Source organism: Thermobia domestica, chromosome 11 (genome assembly GCF_964235325.1).
Source record: "Thermobia domestica chromosome 11, izTheDome1.hap1.1, whole genome shotgun sequence".
NCBI lineage: Eukaryota > Metazoa > Arthropoda > Insecta > Zygentoma > Lepismatidae > Thermobia > Thermobia domestica.
In genome coordinates, this window is record NC_137464.1 from 19,251,177 (window position 1) to 19,273,080 (window position 21,904).

Genomic DNA, 21,904 nt, shown 5'->3' on the forward strand with positions numbered 1-21,904 from the left:
GAACACTCGTATCATCGGACTGTTCTTCCATGGGAATCGAAGGGGGGGGGGTAGATATCGCGACATGCTGCAGTAACATGTGTTTCCATCACTGCTGAATCCAGAAGGTGACTTCTGTGCTTTTTCCAACAAGATGGTGTGCCCCATCACTATGCATACAGTGTCAGGGAGTGGTTGGTTTCCGGAACACTGGATTGGTCGTCGAGGGCCAATTGAGTGGCCACCCCGTTCGCTCGACCTCACACCGTTAGATTTTATCTGAGGGGCCATCTCAAAGCATTTGTTTATCAAGAAGTCACTGATCTCCGACACCTCGAACGACGAATCAGACACTTTTTGGCTCTGTGACGCCAGAAGTATTATTACGTGTCCTTCCGGACTGGAAAAGAACGTCTTACATTACTGTGTGAGCAAGGAAAGGTGGCTTCTGACAGTTGGGTAGAGCACCTGAAGTACTAAAGGCGCTGTTGCCAGAGGCTCCGCAACAGAGACAGCAGCTCTGGTGACAAGACATTTAACAAGTCGTCTCAACTACCGGCAAAAGCGCGGTCAGTGACCTTCGTTGCCTTGCAACAACGTGAAAGAATACTGCTGTGATTGGCGAATAATCCTCTCTCTCGTTTTGTTACAACATGTGCACCTATCTGTCAGAGGTCACCTTGCAGTAACTCGATAATATGTGTACCACAACGGGAGCATAGAGCAAATCTTATAGGATCACACATGCAATATTCACTTCACGGAAGTTGATTACTGATTAAAGGTAGGTGAAAAATAACTTCAGGTTCTTATTTCTGGTGAAATTCTAACCTAAAATCATGTACCGCATGCTTGCTTCCCATTTGAAATATTGGGCCTGAATTCAAGATGGCGGACTTCAAGCTGGTCGCCATGGTGCCGAATGGCACCATCTGGTGCTTACCCACAAACTTTCCTCAAGTTGTCAAAAATTAGAGGGTGTGCTGGACTTTTGCCACGCCTTGTACTTTTGAAAATGCATTTAAAAATCCTGTAATCATGGATCGATTATAGCACTAATGCTTCATTACTCGGATGCGAATAAGAATTTTCCTTGGGAGTCGATGGCTCTAAAGTGGGGCTCAGAGCACATTTGAACCAGCTAAGTGACAAAAATGAACTACTTCCTTTTGCAGCCACGTCAAGAACAACTACAAACCCAGAACATACAGTGCGATTCCGATTACATAAAATGTCTCAATTCCTGACGGAAAGAAAATTAGTGGTATTGTCAGATCATAAAGTTTAAACTTAGTGTATAATCCGAGAGTCTCATTCTTCAACAAATGTTGGCAGTGTTGGTATAGTGAAATCATAAATTATGACTTCACAGTCATAAATGTTAAGGGTTCTATCCATGTAATGCCTGATGTTTTATGTTGATTTCCACCGGGCAATACTGAGAAAAAAACGTTAAACGACAAATATATGAGAGATGTTGACGAGGTTGTTCCAACGTTAGCCTTTGAGGGCCTTATGCAGAGTCGTTTTGACGTCTGATTAACGTCATACTACAGATTTGACTAACGGATGGTTATCAAAATTATATTCAGAGTCTGATTAAGAAGTTGTATTTGCCGAAGTTAATCACATCTGACTAATTAATCTAGTGCAGAGGCTAATCTTTTACCCACGGTTTAGCGTGCGACACATTTCGTATTTCATGTATTTTCATTTTTACAGACTACGCATGCGCTCATCTACTTTTCCGTAGTTGCCACATTTATTTTTCTCACCTGATGCATTGGGGTTATATAAGTTAATACCCAATCAACTTTTTAGTTGTACTCAGAGTAGACTCTAAATACCACACAGTTCACCTTCTTTAGTCAAGATCTAGTATATGTCTAACCAGACTGCGACTAATCCTCGATTAACGAATTCTCTGAATACCGCCCTGACTTATTAAAGAATTAGAAAATATGCTAAGATGGAATAAGTTAAAGAGGGTAATTGAATTGGTGAAAAGTAACAAGGTAAAGACCCCGGAAGTTGTCATGGCAGGGCCAATTATAGGCTGAAGGACATTTAAAAAAGAAAAGTGGAAAACCATGAGGCTGAATAGTGAGTTTGCATATTAAGATCTTTAGGGCCTTATGCAGAGTCGTTCTGACGCATGATTAGTGCCATACTAAAGAGTTCGACTAACAAGGTTCTTGCAGTAATCAGACCTTTAGTATGACGCTAATCATACGTCAAAATAACTCTGCTTAAGGCCCTTAGAGACCACGATCCTTTTATATTATCAAACATTCAAGGGAATATTTCGGGTCAAAAGATTCACGAAAAATGAAACGAACTTTTGCCAAGCTTAAATCATTAAATTAGGAAAATAATTGCCAAATAAACAAACTGGCGCGAAAAGGTTTGGAAGGAATGATGATGCTCTCAATTTCTGAGAAGCCTGCGGATTTGGTAGCAGTGGACTTGTTTGGAAGATTGCCAGCAGGAAAGTACGTAGTGATATTAGTGGATTGGTTCACAAAATATATTTGTTTGCAATAAGAAGGGCAAGATACAACAGTATTGGGTTTGTTATAACAGTCCATTCAACATAATCATAAATTTCTAATTATAACGTTCGAAACTACCACAGACTTTCCAGATTGCTTTAACCTTTAAACACCTGCATTGAGTGGAAACGCTTAATATACCTTTCATGGGTGCCCGCAAGATTTTTTCCAAAGGGGGCAAGACACACACACACACACACACACACACACATATATATATATATATATATATATATATATATATATATATATATATATATATATATATCCCTCTTTTTCACACAATTATGAGACGCGTGCACTTAATCCTTTACGTCAAAGTAATCAATTATTTTAGCACGTGATACCTTCATTAACTATATAGTAAACATATAAAAAGAATCAATAGATTGGATATTAGGATAGCATTATTAAAACAAAAATTGATTATATCTTGCATAGATGCAACTGAATTTCGAACGTGTTTAACTTTATTAGTGTCATTAATAACCAAATTAAATTTACGGCTAGCACAGTGAAGAAATAACGCCTTAGGATACGTTATTGCTCTTGTATTATTTTATTCACACCACCTTCCACTCCTGCCATTCTGGTGCACCCGTCATAACTCTGTCCACATAATTTCGACATATCAAGGTCACATTTTGTCAAAAAGGATAAAACTTCAGTTACAATTGCCTTTGCATTTAGTACCTGTAGAGCCACAAAACCAAGAAATTCTATTTTGGGTTGATTTAGAGTTGAGACTAAATATCGTAATTCCTATTGACAACTGCTCTACGCCAGAAATGTCCACACTTTCATCAGTAATTACTGAGAATGATTTTCTTTATTTGTTTCCTTAACTAAAGTATTTTAAAATTCTTTTTTCACAAACAGAAATCAATTCATTTTGAATTCAACGTGAAGTATATTTCGCATTGGCCGGTCGTCTTTCAAAGTGTTCTTTGAGCACAATGGGCCTTACGCAGAGTCGTTTTGACGTGTGATTAGTGACATACTAAAGAGTTCGACTAACCTATGTTTCCTGCAGTAGTCAGCCCTTTAGTATGACACTAATCATATGTAAAAAAAATAAAACTCTGCATAAGGCGGAATGTCTCTAGTCTCGACACGAAAGTCTTAACAGATCATGAAACACGCCCCAGTCTGAGGTAAATTATGTGTTGTGCAGAAAAAGATGGAAGATAATATAGGAACTAGGTTTCTTCTGCGACTTTCAATTTGCTTTTAAGTCTAGAATCTATCTGTTCTACCACGTTCATTGCTTTATTGTCCATCGTATTTAAAAATCATTTATGTCTTTTCCACTGACTGACTATTTCGTACAGATTTCATGTGATATCGAACTGTTTCGTAAAAGTTTTTAAAGGGCTTAATAATAAAACTATCCTGCACACCATGGTGAACAGTGGGTTTAAGTAAAACATACGTGTGATACAAAGGTCCCTTAGAAACGGAGAACCTATAATCCTTTATCCACTGATGTCTGAAAGGACGAGAATTTCCGACCGGTAGGTCAGGTTTGAAATCTTAAGAATCTCTTGAAATCCTGGTGAGCGTAGCAGGTCGTACTTTAAATTATCATCCACATGATGTGCTCCTATATAATTTTGAATGTCTTTTTCGTGGCTTACAACACTATATGTTCCAGCACATGTGACGATTGAGCACGATGCGTCACCTACCCTATCATCCTCGCTTTCTCGTTTCTTATCCTTTATATTTTCAGTCCTCTCTACACTTCCAGATGCAACAACGGTATTCAGAACTTTTTGCCCCTTAAAAAAAGTCTTATATCCATTCTGAAAAAGCAACACTCATCGACTCACGAAAGCAATTAAACTCAAACTTTTGTCACCAGAAGAGCCCATAAATGTTAACCTTTTTCGAAAATTCGCAATTGCCCCCTCTTGCCACCCTCTGTGGGCACCCATGATACCTTTCTTACTAACCAAGCAGAGCTCAATGATTTCTGTTTCGTGTCTTTCAGTCCGTCGAAGATATTAGATTTAAATAAAGTTTCGAGTTATATATATATACTTTTCGAAACAAGTGTAAATCATTCCACGTTTAAAGAGTTTGCGGATTTTTTTAAAGCTTGTTTTAAGGTTTAAGACAACACCTCTGGATGAACTTTAAATTAAAAGATCACAGGAAGGATGCAAAATATTAATGAATAAGAATAAAGGAAGAGTTTCGTTTCACAGAGTGAAATTATGGTAGACTTCCAAACTATGGGAATTTAATATTCAAACTTGTAGTAGTACATCTATAACTACTGGTGGCAATAGATTGATAAGCTCAAAGATAGAACCTGCTCCTCGGACGCTGAATTCATAACAGGAAGCCATTAATCCTTACTCTTACTCTCTTACTTACATTCCTTACTCTTTTTGTTCTATGGCGATAAAAGTTGAAACCGAAAATCATTAATTTTAATCATTTCCAGTTTGAATAGAGGGCTAAGGAGGAGAGAAAACCTCTTATTGGGAATAGGGATGCGCACGAGACGAGTCGAGACAGGATTTTCCTGACAATGATTAAAATGATTAAAATTAATGATTTTCGGTTTCAACTTTTATCGCCATAGAACAAAAAGAGAGATAGCGCTTCTTGATATATATTTAACGGTTTTTTTCTACGGAAATCAGTATTGAAACCGGAAGCAGTAGTTAATCTCAACAATTTCCGCTTTCAATAGAGTGTTGTGGGTTGTGATAATATGTTTCTTGAGACCCTGAATCAATTGCAGAAAACTGCTTGTGGCACTCTATTACCATTTTTGTTCTTTGACGATAAATTGAAACAGGAAATTGATAATCTGAACCACTTCCGGTTCGAATAGAAGAAAAATTTGTCTCTTAGAACCTATCCTTGGAACGCTGGATAAATTGAAAAAAAAAACAGTATTTCGATATCTCTTGCCGTTTTGGTCTATGGAAATCAGTTTTGAAACCGGAAGTTGTAGTAAATTTGGTCCAATTTCTGTTTTGGTGAAGTGTTATGTAATTAGCTATATCTTAAGACCATGAATCGGTATCAGTAAACCACTGATGGTTATCTATTACCGTAAGACGGGTTACTTTGCACAAAATTTGAAAAAAAAAATCACAGTCTTCTGTCAGTAAAACCATGAACAGTAGAGAGGAAGTTTCAACTGCCACCGTAAGATAGAGCACCGTAAGATAGAGACTGTATTTTGGCTATAATGTTGGCGATTAACATTAGTTCTAATTACCGGGAGGGTTCGTTGTTGTAGAGGTGTGGAAACTAGTCACTGTAAAGGCCGCCAAAATTTGAAAGATATACGTACAAGAATTTCCGTCAAAGTTTAGTCAGTTTTTTAGAATACTCCTGTGTATAATGGGTCTTTAATGCAATAGTTGAAATTGAAATGTGAAACGTTTTAAAGTCATAAAAAAGTAAAACTGTGAGTAAAAGTAAAGGCGGTATCAGCCTCTACTCGGGGTTACTTTGCACCGGTCCAAAATACCGCTTAGATAGGAGATTATTACAACTGGAACCTTCTGCATTCTAGATTTAGTAAATTTCCTTTTAAGTACATGTCGAAATGAATTCCTTGTTGTAAAATAAATTATGAACAGTGGCGGATCCGGAAAAGCAGTTTGAGAGGGCTTCACTCACGAAATAGGGGTCATTTGTCCAAGTGTCTATTTCCTGAAGTCTCTGAACTAGAGTCATTTCCTACAGTGGTTATCTTCTTTTCTTAATCTGATTGTCATCAACCCAAAACAGAAGGGACACCTAGTGCATTCTTAGCAAGTATTAGAAAGGGAAATGAAGATATTCCGCTGCAGGCTATTATGAAATATCTCTGATAGACAGGGTTGCAGAGTGTCATATATATATATATATATATATATATATATATATATATATATATATATATATATATATATTTAATATGGTAAACTAAGCATAGTTGTTTCAGTGTTTAAAAACGGGGTTATGAGTGAAATAATAACATAGCTTTCCCACTGACATACAGGTTTACTAATATATAGTACATTACGAATCTATTCATAATTCAATTTGGCTCAAAATGACACATAATCCCTTTTAACAATGACTGATTCAATTCTACAATGCAGTATTAAATTAGCTATGCAGCATATCTGAACATTGAAATAATAAATAATATGCATAATTTTTACGTGCGTTAAGTGTTATTTGTATTATATTTCAATTTAGATTTATTAATTGTAACTAACATTCTTTCTTGTAACTTCAGTAATGTTCATACTTACGCTTCGTGCTCGCATGTCACTAGCGTCCAACCTACATAAACCAAAAGGTGTAGCTTGACAGCTTGACGAAATAATTAAGCTTATTTCAAATACTACTTCTAGACTGAAACAATACACGGATACAACCCACTCAGAACTGTTCTAGTGCACACATTCATTTATGTCTCAGCAAAGGAAAAAAACATCGCTTAATAAGTACAATATATTTTGATTATGCCTATACATTGTTCGGCGTAAGCTCTAAACTGCGATAAATAAAGCCTCGTGAAACTAAATCTCGCTGATTTGCTGTTGTCCTACCGACGCTTGCACTCCTCCGCAAAATAGTTCATGTGATTGCATTATTACTTTTACTATGAAGCTTCATATAAAACTGCTATATTATTATAAATGACAAAAATATAATATGTATTATCTAATAAAACTGCAATGGAGTGTGACTAATAAAACAATAGAAATAAACACTAAGCATGCGCAGTAATTATGGCGCCAACTCAAGTGTGGACGGGTGTTCTGCTTTTGAAGTCTGAAAGATGACTGGCATGAATCCCGGTTCCGCGTGTGTTGTGGTGAAAAACCAACAAGGCAAACCTTTACTCACTAAGCAATAATTGTTTACGAGTGAAATTCAAATACTTTTTTTTTTTTTTAATCTTTCGAGTTTTTCTTTATTTTCTGCTGCTGCTGTAAGTATCTGGACAACACGAGACAGTATTGTCAAAATGCACGTGCATAATTCGCTCCTCCCTGTGGGGAGTGGGAGTGATACATCACTAGCCAATCGTATTTGTGACAAGCGGAAGGATACAAATATTTTGTTTATCGGAGTTTAGAGCTTACACTGAACAATGTATAGTTTGTTAACTAATTGAAAGGAAAAGGAAATATTTATATTTATAACTAGGAATTCTGAAGGAGGAAAAGTAGTCTCTTGCAAAATTCAATTCTCCGGGACTTTATTACCAGCATAAGGGCAATAGTTTTCTGTGTCGCTACACTCATTATGTATTTGTATTATTCAGAAATAGTGATATGCACTCATGTTCAAGAAACTCAGACATTCTTTCTTCTTTCTTTCAGTCACCTCCCTTACGGGAGATTTATAAAGGAAGTCCCAGCCATTAGGGCCTTGTGGACTATATCACTATATTTGTTTTTAATTATAAATTGTTTCAAATAAGTAAATGTACTAAAATGGCACGAGCCAAGATGGCCGAATTGCCTGTTTTAAGTGAAATTGTTTATCACACTATTAATGTAATAATACAGAAGGATAAGCGGAACATTAACATATTGAAAATGTATATAATATATTAAAATTGTAACAAATAATAAAATTGTCCAAAGTAATGAATTGTAAAGAGTTAAAATTGAATAAAAAATGAGAGCAAAGCTCTCCAATACTTATTGTTTACAGCGCCATCTCTTCAACTCAGACATTCACTTTCGGAAACTCTAGGTTGGAGGGATTTCAGAAAACATAGCCACATGTTCTTCATTCTGTTGAAGTTTCTCGTGCTTCAGTATCTTTCTCAACATTATAGAGTGAGGAAAGAAATTTCTGAAAAGAAAAGAGTTACTGTACATATTATATATACAGTATATATGCCTACATGTTCTGCAAAGCCCTTCCGTATATGTCTGTTATCTGCATTTCTTCCTTGCTTCTAGGTTGAAATTCCTTTAGTAACAGAATATCAGGGACGTATCTAATGGGGGTTGTAACCAATTGCATTGAACTTTCATGTACTACTTAGAGTCGATTTCAGATTTAAATTTTGGAAAAGTGACAATCTTAATGTGTGGAGGAGGGTTAATTTATAAGCATTACATTACATCGCTTCCAAACGTGTAGAAAATTTTTAACAGGCTACAGTATATACTTATTCAGGGAAACGAGATAAAGGGATATTTTAACCGAACCGTGAAGGAAATGTAGAGACGATTACTTCAAGCATTACACAATAACTGCATTGGACAGGAGACCTGGATGAGATCCCCGATTGTATTTTATACATTTCCAAAATTTTCCAGAGTGGCGTATTGTATTCCACAGTATACCTCACGAACTCATGAAAGGGTAAGATAAAATTCCAAATATTTTATTATTTCTAAATAAAGAAGGAAAATCAAGTTTACTTATTTTAGTTAAATAAACAAATAACAGGGAGACAAAATATCGGAATTCGGTATTTGGAACCTGAATATCAAGGAGTGGAGGAAACATATGAAGAATGCGCGGGAAGAACGATGAAAGTCAAATGTCCCATGTAAAACAGTTTTAAAAAATCTTGTCTCTCAGAAATGTGAAGATATGACTTTCATCGTTCATCCCACGTACTCTTCACATTTATGTGGAGAGGGAGAGTATCAGGAAGAGAAGTGAACATGCGCTCTACTAAACACAACAGGAAGATATTACTATCATAGTTATTACATATCCCCTCCCATCGAATATTTCTCTCTAAGCCTATGTAGTATATATATTCAAATTTAACTTCTCTCAATTACGCTCAAAGGCTATGAAAACATTGATGAATGAAAGAAATTAATGATAATGCAAGAATCGATGACATAAACAATATTCCCAAGAGAGACCATCCCCACGAGGTTTGTTTACCACAAAATATAACTTGCACTTGTCGGGATTAAACAGCCCTCATCAGAAGTGAGCTACTGTATGTACCACAAGTGTTGCTTGAAAATAAGATTTGGGAGTATCTGATGTAGAAAAGATGCATATTGTTATTGGATTTTGCTTTCTTTCTTTCTTTCTTTTTCTCTGTATTGCCCCGAAATCTACAGGCAGATTTTAGGGCGCAACCTTTAATTGTATCATAACGATACTGTTAAGAATGGGGAAAAAGTCCCGAAATTGAATAAAAAGTTAGTCTACATAGCAAGTTATCATGGTTTAATCAAAAACAACTCCTGTCTCATCTATTACTTTTGCAAGGCGAGAACTGTAATTTTTCGAGGGCATTTCATCCAGGTAAACTGGGAATCTCAGTGAAATTATTAGTTTTAAATTTCACAGGTAGCAAATTAAATTTTCCTCATAACATAGAACATCTCGTCACGTTCTGGCAGAATTTATAAGACAAATCAATGCTATTGCAACTTTCCCTCACACTTTATCTAGGCTTGGAACTAGCTATTTTCTATGTGATATACAGAAAATAGGCTGCTTAAAAGTTGCAGGCGATTGCTTTGGTCAAAAACTACAATTACAAGATTTGCAAGCTATTTCAAACTACAATTTGTCAAATAAATTATGTACACTCTTGTCCAAAATTATTGTCGCATGTCTATAAATATGTTGTTGTAGGAATATAATTTGATAACGAATTCGTCCGGTATTTCTTATAATGTTAATATGTGTATAATCGGCAAAGACATGTATGTGACAAATTTCATGTCATAAGAGCAGTAAATAAGAAGAATAAAACAAAAACAAAACTTTCTCATTCTTTTAGCAACATTTTGTTTTATTAATTATACCATTACCGTTTGCATTTCTACGGCCAATCGGTCAAGCACCGCTCTGTTACAGTAACGGTGAATATAACCTTTACTTTATAAAATGGTAAAGTGTTTGTCGTTACAATGAATTTCAATTTAATTGTAATATACAATTATTTCCTTGTTGAATTACAGATATTTATCAGTGAAAAGTAAGTCTCAAATTCTAGTAAAATAGGTCAACGTAAAGGAAAAAGAAAAAAAAAAAACGTGTAAAATTTGATTGTGTCTTGATAGCCAAATAATAAGTCCTATTGCTATTATTACAATTACATATATTAATACCGGGTATCTGAAAGTGCCTGAATTTCTTTTTTCACTTAGATATACTATCTGAGATTAGTAGGCCTAAATAGATACAAATGAAAAACAAAAAAAAAAAAAAAATGGAGGCGCTGAAAATAAAACGTAGACAAATTAACTACTGTTTAGGAGGTACTATCTACAATACATTAAGCAGAGTGGGTCGTTATGTTAGAGTTGGTTACGGTGCGTGGTGGGTCTCAGTGGGTCACGTCCTGTTGACCCACGATCCACTAACCAACTCCATCTCTGGTACATGTGCTAAACCTGTGTGATAGAATTATGTTTTAGTTTGCGAAATCGGTACAGCTTGTACCTGGCATTGTGTTGCTTTCGATCTTTAAAATTGAGCGAAATCTGCTACGGAATGAGGTCCAAAGTCTTGAGGGAATATGTTAGATACTCAGGGAATGTTTGCGTTATGAGCAGTGAAATTTGAAGTAATTAATTTTTGAATAGTCTGTGTTCAATTGGGTGTTTGCGAGAAGGAAGGCAGGCGCGTATCGCAAAAGGTATGTTATTTTTATCAAGTTTATTTAGTTTTAGAAAAAATATTTTCCACTTTATTCAAATTGTAACTATAGAACGATAGAATAGACTATTTAACAAGTATAAATATAATTCTTAAGCTGCGCATTACACATGTCAGCTTGACGTTATTAGAGGTTGTTGAACAACCAATGAAGTTTCAAGGTCGTGCGTGGCGCTTGCTGTAGTGTAACATTTTCGCGCGTTTCTTGGTAGCAAGTGAATGGATTTTGATTAAGAATGGTTAGTCGTAATCAGTTAGAGGAACAGTGGAGTGTGTTTGGTATTAGTGTTACAGAAGCAATTATTAACAAGTGTAAGTTCTTAGATGTGAATGAAATTATTTTTTACATTACCGGTTTCTTGCTAATGCATGTTACTTGTCCTCGCTTTGAAGACGTTTACGAGAACCTAGGAAAGTACAAGATATCTGAGAATAATGCATTTTGGATATTTCTTTTAAAATTTTATTGTTAAATTAGATTTTCAAGTGGCAGATATTACAACTAAACTTCTGAATTGAAAATTGATACCAAATTTTCCTTGATTGTTTGAATGTTGGTATGAAAAAATGTGCTAGTCAACTTCAGGCAAACCACATTTTGCAAAATTTATAAGTAAAATTCAGTATGTTCATAGGGAGCAAATTTCGGTACAGATTTACTATAGGAATCAACATATTTGTAAAATTTATTTAATAAATTCGAAATATTTTAATAGACCGATATGTAGAAAATCTGAACATGTGTTCTCACCTGTGCAGGGCGTATCTGGGTAGAAATACATTAATGAAAGTGTAACCTGTTCAGCACGGATGGGAAGATTCTAGAACACAGGTTCTCCCATATAGATTTGTAGCTTGGTTGGTTTCTTTCTGTGCAAAGTTTAATATTCAGCTAATATTGCCGAACGACTGTCAGCGAGTGAAGGTGGGTTGGATCCCGCAGGGCAAGTTATTTTATTTATTTTTTTTGGGGGGGGGGCTTATTACAGCTAAATGGGAAGGGGGACCTGTGTTCTAGATCCTTGCCAGCACGGATTAACTCGTAACCATGTCGGACCCTGTAGTTGGATCGGGTTCACTCGAGCAGACGGCTTAGAGCGTTCACCTCTGGTGCTTGGGGTCCCGGGTTCGATCCCAGCCCCCGCCAAGTGAACTTTGTGGTGGACGAACGCCGTGCTCGTGGGTTTTCTCGGGGTTCTCCCGTTTCCTCCCACTTTACTCATTCCACCATTTCACTCATCTCTCATCATCACCGTCTCCTTTAGCCTAACCGACATAAGCGTGGGACGTAAAACTTAGATTTCATTTTTTTCGAGCAGACGGCTCTACCAAAATCAAAATTTATAGGTAAAATACGATGTCAAACACTTTTCGTAAACGAAGTAGTGTGTGAATGAGTAATTTCTGTCAGTGGATATCATATTGAAATACATTTTGAATGGGAGTGAATATTCTAAGTGTAACTATTTACTGAAGCGGAAGGCGGAAGAATACAAAAATGCGAAGAAGGTCGAAATAAACGGCGGGAATGTTCTGTTCGTGTTAGCAATTGACATTTGCGATGGATGTAATGCAAACATACGATTTTATTACAAAGAATTGTGTTATAAAGAGCGTCATATTATAGTTTTTGCAGCGTCATGGGTATGTTGAAACGTAAGATCAACTATGCGAGTATAGAAAAGTAGTAAAAATTAAAAGAGACTAATTTCTCTTCGCAGCGGGCCATTTGTACCCGGGAAACCAGTGAAGCCGTTTTGAAAGTAAGAGTTATTACGATTATTTGAGTGTTTTGAAGGTGAAAATGATTTTATATATTTTTTCCACTATCCTTGTTTATGAATATGCCCCCCGTCGGTGACGCGCCAGCTTCCTACGGACACACCCTCTTCTCCGCTCGGGCACCCCTGCTGCGCTCCTGCTCTGACTCGGTTAGATAGAATTCGTGCTTTAGTGGCCACCTAGCACAAGTTGGTTCGTGGTATATGCTTTAGCTCCTCAGTACGTCCGTGAACTTGGCCCCCCCACTTTGAGCACTAACGATAAAATTAGTGTCAATCGTTAGTGCATCGTTAGTGCTTCTTAGTGCACCAACCCCTAACGTTAGTGCTTAATTAGTGTAGGAACTACAAGTGAAAAACCCTTTGGGCCTAGCGTGAACTTGCCTCCCCCCCACTTTGAGCTCTAACGAAAAGATTAGTGCCATTCGTTAGTTTATCGTTAGTGCTTCCAGAAAATACTAATAGTTTCGTTAGTGCTTCATTATTAGTGTATATGTAGCCAATTGTAAGTCACGAAATTCCCATAAGAAATGCATGGGGAATTTTTCATTGCGTTAAATTACCGCCGAATACAAAAGCACTAATGACTTCTTGTAGTGCAATCGTTAGTGCATCATTAGTATTTCTTAGTGCACCAACCCTAACGTTAGTGCTTCATTAGTGTAGGAACTACAAGTGAAAAACCCTTTGGGCCTAGCGTGAACTTGGCCCCCCTACTTTGAGCACTAACGAAAAGATTAGTGCCATTCGTTAGTACATCGTTAGTGCTTCCAGAAAATACTAATAGCTTCGTTAGTGCTTCATTATTAGTGTAGATGTAGCCAATTGTAAGTCACGAAACTCCCATAAGAAATGCATGGGGAATTTTTCATTGCGTTAAATTACCGCCGAATACAAAAGCACTAATGACTTCTTGTAGTGCAATCGTTAGTGCATCGTTAGTATTTCTTAGTGCACCAACCCTAACGTTAGTGCTTCATTAGTGTAGGAACTACAAGTGAAAAACCCTTTGGGCCTAGCGTGAACTTGGCCCCCCCACTTTGAGCACTAACGAAAAGATTAGTGCCATTCGTTAGTATATCGTTAGTGCTTCCAGAAAATACTAATAGTTTCGTTAGTGCTTCATTATTAGTGTAGATATAGCCAATTGTAAGTCACGAAACTCCCATAAGATATGCATGGGGAATTTTTCATTGCGTTAAATTACCGCCGAATACAAAAGCACTACTGACTTCTTGTAGTGCAATCGTTAGTGCTTATTAGTGCACCAACAATAACATTAGTGCTTCATTAGTGTAGGAACTACAAATAACCACCCTTTGAGCCTAGCGTGAATTTAACCTCCCACTTTGAGCACTAACGAAAAGATTAGTGCCATTCGTTAGCATATCGTTAGTACTTCCAGAAAATACTAATAGTTTCGTTAGTGCTTCATTATTAGTATAGATATAGCCAATTGTAAGTCACGAAACTCCCAGAAGAAATGCATGAGGAATTTTTCATTGCGTTAAATTACTGCCAAATTCAAAAGCACTAATGATCTGTTTTTGTGCAATCCTTAGTGCATCGTTAGTGCTTTTTAGTCCACCAACCCTAACGTTAGTGCTTCATTAGTGTAGGAACTACAAGTAAAAAAAAAACTTTGAGCCTAACATGAACTTGGCCCCCAGTTTGAGCACTAACTAAAAGGTTATTACCATTCGATAGTGCATCGTTAGTGCTTGTAGAAAATACTAATAGTTTCGTTAGTGCTTCATTATTAGTGTAGATATAGCCAATTATAAGTCACGAAGCTCCCATAAGAAATACATGGGGTATTTTTCATTGTGTTAAATTCCCGAACGTAATAGTAATCATTACACTAATATATTGTTATTAGTGCTTTTAAATTTGGTGGAAGAATTTTAGAGAGTGGAAAATGCTACGTGTCTAAATTTAGCCCCGCACGCATCTCAAATACTAAAGAAACGTTTGACATGTTTAGTGCATCGTTAGTACCCATTAGTACACTAAACTCTAACGTTAGTGCTTTGATTCAACTCTATATTAGTGAACATTATTTGCAAGACTAAATTGAAATTTTTCTAATTCTACAATTATTGTCCTACAAAGGTGAGATAGACGTCAAAAGTTAGTGCATCCTTATTGCTTCCCGAAACACGAAGCATTAGTGTTAGCGCGATTATAGTTTAAGAGTTATAAGTGAATAACTCACTCTGTGGTAAATTTAATTTTAGCAAATTTTACAATAATTGCCTCACCCGAAAGACACTAAGCATTAATGTTACTGCTATCTTAGTTTAGGAGTTATCAGTGAATCACTCGGACGGAACTCAATTAAAATTTATCGAATTTTACAATAATTGTGTAAAAATTGAAAAACCTGAAGTTAGCCCCGCTCGAGTTATTTGGTAAAACTCCTAAATTGTGACGGCACTGCCATTAAGTGATTAGTGTTTCATGAAGCACTAACAGTCACTAACCTTCGGCGGTTATCTTACCTTTGTGGGACAATTATTGTGAAGTTCGAAAATTTAAATTCAATCCTATCCGGACTATTCATGAAAGCACTAACGAGAATTCTTAATGTTTTATAGCTCTAGCAATGCAGTAAGCGCTTGTGTTGTGTAGATGCAGAGACTTTGATCCTACTCCAACAACTTTAGTTATATTATAGAGAATTATAAACAAAAATGCTCAAAAGCCGGCTTTTTATATTAACAATTTCCTGCGGGAAAACTCTTTGAACCTCTACTCGACTTTCGTCAATTTCTGTGTATCAAAATGGATTTATTAAAGTTATATTCCCCAGTGACGGTAAGTCTGGATCACTGAAAAAACAAAGGTGGTATGGTATGCCTCCATAACTGAAAAACCAGAAGTGGTATTGCATACCACCGCATGCAATCTCACTTCGACCACTGAATATTTTGAATCCTAAGTATTATGCTAACCTGCTTATGTCAACAGAACTGCGGGTGAACTGTGAAGCAAGATTATTGATAATTAGTCCCATAGAAATACATGGGGAACTGATTGTTGATTTTCGATGTCTTTGAACAAAGGTGCCCATCCCCACCCCAAATAGTAGTAAAGACCGGAGTTGGTTGTGACAAAACGAAGATAGCTTGCTTTGTAAGCTAAATTTTATTCAATTTCAGAGATTCTGTCGTTCTTAAAAGTGTCGTGGCATTTTCAATGAGATATTGTCCCACCAATAATGTAACTTGCTCTCGAAAACCTGCCTGTGAGGATCCCTGCTTTGGGATCAACTGGATGGGCTACTGCCAGCGAATCCTATTCCTAACCTTTGTCTTTTTTCGATTCTTGGTGGGGACACTCGGTTAAGGAAGTCTTTACGAAATATGAACAAAATTCTAATGTTTTCGGTAACTTTGTCCGAAGAAAACTCTTCTACAAATGCGAACTAACCATTGCTGATTTTCATTGGAAATTATACTATATTATAGGATTCTTTCGTAAATTTTGATTTATGAAATATCAGCAAAATCAACTGAAACTCTTTGATAACCGCCTGGAAAGAACTCTCTCCTAGAGTAAACTAACAGTTAGGATTTTTTCATTAAAAATAACCTACACCATATGATAGGGTTGTTAATGAAATGTTTGTGTATGAAGGACAAAATCACGTTTGTCATAGTTGAGAAGATCGACCCTAAAATTCCTTAGGCAGGGTTTGCCCGAGTGGACCTGGCCCGTGGGTTTTTTCGCGTTGGACCCACCTGGGTTTTTGGGCTCTTTGTTAGTATATTATTGGTACAACTCAGGTGATGACATTGCAAGTGATTTTTATCAGATTTTGGACCTTCTTTGGGCGAATTAGATGCTTTCACGTTAAGGTATACAACGTTCAATATAAGACCTCTATAAAGTTGAATGCACTGAATAAATAGCAACTTAACTTAGTTTGAGATTATAATAGAACAAATTAATGTATGGATTGTTTATAGCTTATTTGAAGTAAAACATGCAATTTTATATTTTAGAAAATATTTTCCGTAAATAGTGTGCTCGGTGACACCGAGGGACGTTACCCCTCACACGTTTGACGGGTTTAAGGCTATACGCCACAGGTGTCGCTATTACCAGTAAATATTTAAATACATTAGTAAAACTATTAATATTATTTCTTACATTTGATGGTAACACAAGTATTCTTCAGTAAAATTTGTTTTCCCAACAACAGTTTAGTTCAGCCATTTATTCCTACTCTTCAAATAAGCATTCTATAGCACATAATTCACCAGCAATAGCGTAAAAATTCTTGACAAATTTAAGAAGCTTAATGCTTGGAGTTCCGAAGACTACGTAACTCTTACTATTTCAAGTGCCGAATTCAAACTTCCGTATTAGTGGAATTTTCGACGTACAGTAAAGGAAGCTCATTTTCGGGGAAACCCCGTCGTGAAAGAAATGCTCGGGAAATTCCCGCAATTGAACGCACAAAGCATTGGAAGTGAATACTTAACAATATAACTATTTTACGCTGGAAGATACTTATTTATTTATAAAATATGAATTATATTTTTGTTAATTGTTTTAAATTAATTTTCGGGAAAGAACAGTCTTTTCAATAAGTGCTCGGGAAATTCCCCTAATTGAATGCACAAAGAGTCTGAAATAAACTTCAATAAAAACATTTATTTTATAAAACATGAATTATATCTTATTTGTTTTAAATTAATATATTTGGTATTCATATCTGCGAACGTCACGGAGGCTCCTGGGATGACTCGATTTCAATTTGTTCGTTTGTCTGCCTGTACCACACTGACTACAGGGTACAACTTTTGGTCTTTTAAGTTTAAATTTTCAGGTACAAGCATGAGACAGTAAATTTCCTGTATAGATTTTGGCTGCATAACAACCGAAAGATTCAAAATGGCGACTTTTTTCCTTCAAATTAGTGGGTATCCACGCTACGAAGCGCAATTTTCGGTCATTTAAGTTATTTTTCAGATTAGAAGCACGAGACATTATAAATTTACTGTATAGATTTTCTCGGCGATCCACTGCAATATTTCAAAATGGCGGCCATTTTTTTTTCAAAACAGTGAACGGAAAATTGTTGCAAGTTCTGACAATGGCAATCTTAAGATATATATATATATATATATATATATATATATATATATATCACTATTTAACACATTTACTCCAAAAACATTGAAATATTTCGAGAACTCAATTAAACCCGAAAAAAAAAAACCTATGGCTCCGGGTTTTTTTTTTAAATACCATTTTTTTTCAAACCCTGTCCTCAAGAGTAAACTGCTCCTTATAAACATTTTTGCCGTATGGAATTATTGTTATTGAAATATTTATTTATTTTATGAAATAAGGACAAAATTAAATAAATTTTCTTAGAAAATTGTTCGAAAGCAAGCACTCACAAGGATAAACTACATCATATTTACTTCTAAGTGCAAAACGACTGTGCCATCTTCTACGAGTTTTAATGAATCATTTATAAAAAGTTAGTCTGAGTCGCTTTTGAGAAAGTCGTCCTTAAGGGACTTATCCAAACAGTGAACTACCACTTTTGGATTTTTTTCTCAAACTTACAGTACATAAGGGTGTTACTGAAATGTTGATCAATGAAAAATAAACGAAAACGTTAGAACCCTTTCCGTAAATATTACATTTTCACTGTCATGCATCACTTTTGAGGAATAGGAAGTAAAAATGCGACTAAAATTTCAGATTTGTTCTATATACGGTGAACAGTATAGCCTCAAGGCGAGGTACACATATTGGGCGAACAGACGAACATACATCGAAAATTAATCTAGATATACAGAGGCGAAGAAAAATGTAGACCCCTTGGAATCTCAAATTCGATATTTTTCACGATCACCATAATTTTTTTTTTTCCTATAGTCAGTCGAAAGTGAGAACAGTTAAATGTGTATTCGTCCCGATTTAAGTATGTAAATTGCGTAAAGGCCATAACGTTCAGCATATCGAGAGCAAATTGTAAATTTAAGGTTTATAAATATAAGTTTTTGTAAGGAGTGGTTTTCCGAATTTTCTTCCTTTCCACAGAAATAAGGAAAATTCACTGAAGCATGGACATCAAAATTTCAGTTGTCGAAAATGACTCGTGATGGTTTCGTTCTTATTTCATTAATCAGTATTCCATTAACAACCCTGTAATTTGGTATATGTCGTTTTCCTAATATAAATTCTGATGTAGTAGTTTGTAAATATTGGCGATTGTTTCTTTCTGAACGATTTCTTAAAAGTAACTGAAGCGATTTGGCTGATACTTGTCATTAATAACCTGGTAATATGTTGTTTGTTTGTTTTGTTTTGTCATTCCGCGTCAAATCATCCATCAAAATCTTTTTAACCCACTATTATCAGATTTTCATGAAACTTCTGTCGCTTGTTAGCAGTACCAGTTTTAAGTCTTTACTCCTTAGACCAACTAGATTTTTAGTTGGAGGGGATTAATGTTTGGGAAAATGGCACATGTACACAGCTAAATATGTTAGATCAAGATCTAACAAAGCTGCATGAAAGTTTTCTCAGAAGCTCCAAGGTTTGTAGATTTAAGAAAAAAAAATATTTCATCAATAGTCGACCGGTTATTACAGAAAACAGTGCTTCTTACTTTGAAGACTATATATATACACTACCCCCGAAAAGTTTCCGTACAAAGTAGGTTTATGTATATTTTACATGTATTCGAGAAAAGGCAAAGACATATCAATGGAATTTATTTTTATCTGGAACCTACAATATTTATTTAAGGAAAATACAGAAATTGAACAGAAATGGACCATTGTTTTGTCAAAAATTTAAATCTTTGATTCATCAAAGTAACCTCCACGTGCTGCTATAAGAGCTTTACAGATTTCGGACATTCGCCGTATTAGTTTCTGTAGAGTTTCGGGCTTGATTGCTATTGAGGCTTTGCGAAGACATTCAAATAAGTGTTTCTCGCTAGATGGACGCATCTTTCGAACTACCCTATCAAGCTCATCCCATAGTAACTCAATTGAATTACAATCCGGTGATTGTGGGGGACACACCATATTCTTGAGATCTCCCTGTTGCTCTTTTGCTGACAAATACCCTCTACAAAGTCGGGATGTGTGTTTTGGGTCATTGTCTTGCTGCTAGATGAACCCACGACCAATGAGCCTCTTCCCAGATGGCACTGCGTGTCTGATCTAAGTCTGATGGTACTGTTCTTTCTGCATTTCACCCTGTATTTGAGCTAAATCCCCCACTTGATTGTTACCAAAGCAACCACACACCATCACAGAACCATCCCCATGCTTTACCGTTGGCAAAATACACGACGGAAGCAGTCTTTCGCCCTTGGAGCGACGTACGAAAACCCTGCGTCTATGACTGAAGAGCTCAAACTTTGATTCGTCAGTAAATAAGCACTTGTTCCACTGCTCTGGCCTCCAACTTGCAAATTTTCTTGTCCATAGCAATCTATTCTTTTTGTTTTGAGGGCGCAAGAGCGGTTTCCTTGTTGCCACACGATCGTTTAGTCTCGCATTAACTAACCGCGTCCAGACAGTTTCATAGCTGATCGGCATTTCGCAAGTTTCATTCACTTCAGCTTGTATTTGGGCACTGTTTTCAACCTGTTGCGTTTGCTTGTCACTTTAATGTACTTGTCCTCCCTTTCAGTTGTAGCTCTAGGTCTTCCAGATCTTGCTCGAGAGTGATTTTCCCCTGTTTCAGCAAATCGTTTTCAGGTATCATGCACTGTAGTATGGGGTATTTTCACTTTTACGGCTATTTTCCGTATTGTATAGCCTTCTTCTCGTAAAGTAACTATTTTTTGCTCTCGTTTCAATGCCCAATTCCCTTTTCGTACGGGGCATTATGCTGACTAATAGCGAACACTTTACACCTCATTTCAACACACACACACACAACTAACGTGCAATCGACAACTACCAACAGTGAGATCTGAGAAAGAAGTAGACAGAGCAGCTTGAGAGACCCCTGTGAGGCATTTATTGTGTGTTCCACCTTCAATTTGCAGTGTAATGTCCGTTTTGTATCGCACGCGTACGTAATGAACCATCAAAACGGCGCGATATTTAAGTTTATTTTTCTTAATTCATCCACAACAAGCCAAGACCTTTTCTCCCGTTGGATTCTAAAATGTTTCACTTTTCATTTGGGAGCAAATTGTAATGCATTATTATGTTACATTGTGAAAATGTCTTTATTTCGTGTTCGGAAACTTTTCAGGGGGTAGTATATATATATAATATAAATAAAATTATGGTTCGTTGTATAATGATTGCCATCAGCTATAAATGAAAAAGGCTTAATTTTTTTTCATTACATTATTCTAGGCTTACTTATCGTAGGAGAGTTATTATTAGGAGAGCTATTAGTTTTGCAGAGGTGGTTATAATATTATTATTATTAGTTGCAATATGATGATGAATTTTAGGTGAACGTACTTTGATCCTTTGACTACAAGACCATGTCACGCAACGTAGCCTTCATCTGCTGTGACGTATCTCGTTCAACATTCTTTCGACAACCGAACAGGAAGAAATCCTAGTCCGGACTATAGAGGCTGAGAGACTACTTCCAATTCCATTTTAATGATTTTCTGCTGTGTCATCATGGTTGTTTGAGGCTTGTCATTGTTATTAGTTTGATGACCTTCCTTGCAGCTCTAGTCTCTTCGTCTGGAGAGCACATCATTTCTTATCCAGTGACAAACAATAACGGTCCTGTTTAATTGTAGAGCCATGCTCCAAGAAGTCTGTGGAAATGAAACCACACTAATCCCTTAAAATGGAAACCATAGTTTCCTGGCCTGATTTGGTAAGTCTAGGATTCTTAAACAGCTGCAACCAACGGTAGATACTAGCGCGGTCCATTGTGTAATACCCATAAACCGGAAACAACTTCTTATGAATTAGTGTAACTGATTAATCACCAATTTTGAGC

The 21,904-nt window shown here is 36.3% G+C and overlaps 1 protein-coding gene across 3 annotated transcripts in view; it reads left to right on the forward strand.

Moving 5' to 3' along the window:
- Positions 1-11,028: 11,028 nt before the first annotated feature.
- The window catches only part of PolA2 (DNA polymerase alpha subunit B), a 69,108-nt gene continuing 58,232 nt past the window's right edge, over positions 11,029-21,904 (forward strand). The window contains exon 1 of one of the 3 annotated variants that reach the window (XM_081730176.1): positions 11,029-11,139. Coding sequence is in view for 2 of the 3 variants with exons in the window: in XM_081730177.1 (XP_081586303.1) it covers positions 11,396-11,471 (76 nt within the window). In the remaining variant the exon portion in view is untranslated. Of the gene's footprint in view, positions 11,140-11,293; positions 11,472-21,904 lie in introns of those variants that run through there. The other 2 variants (XM_081730177.1, XM_081730175.1) reach the window with 2 other exon arrangements.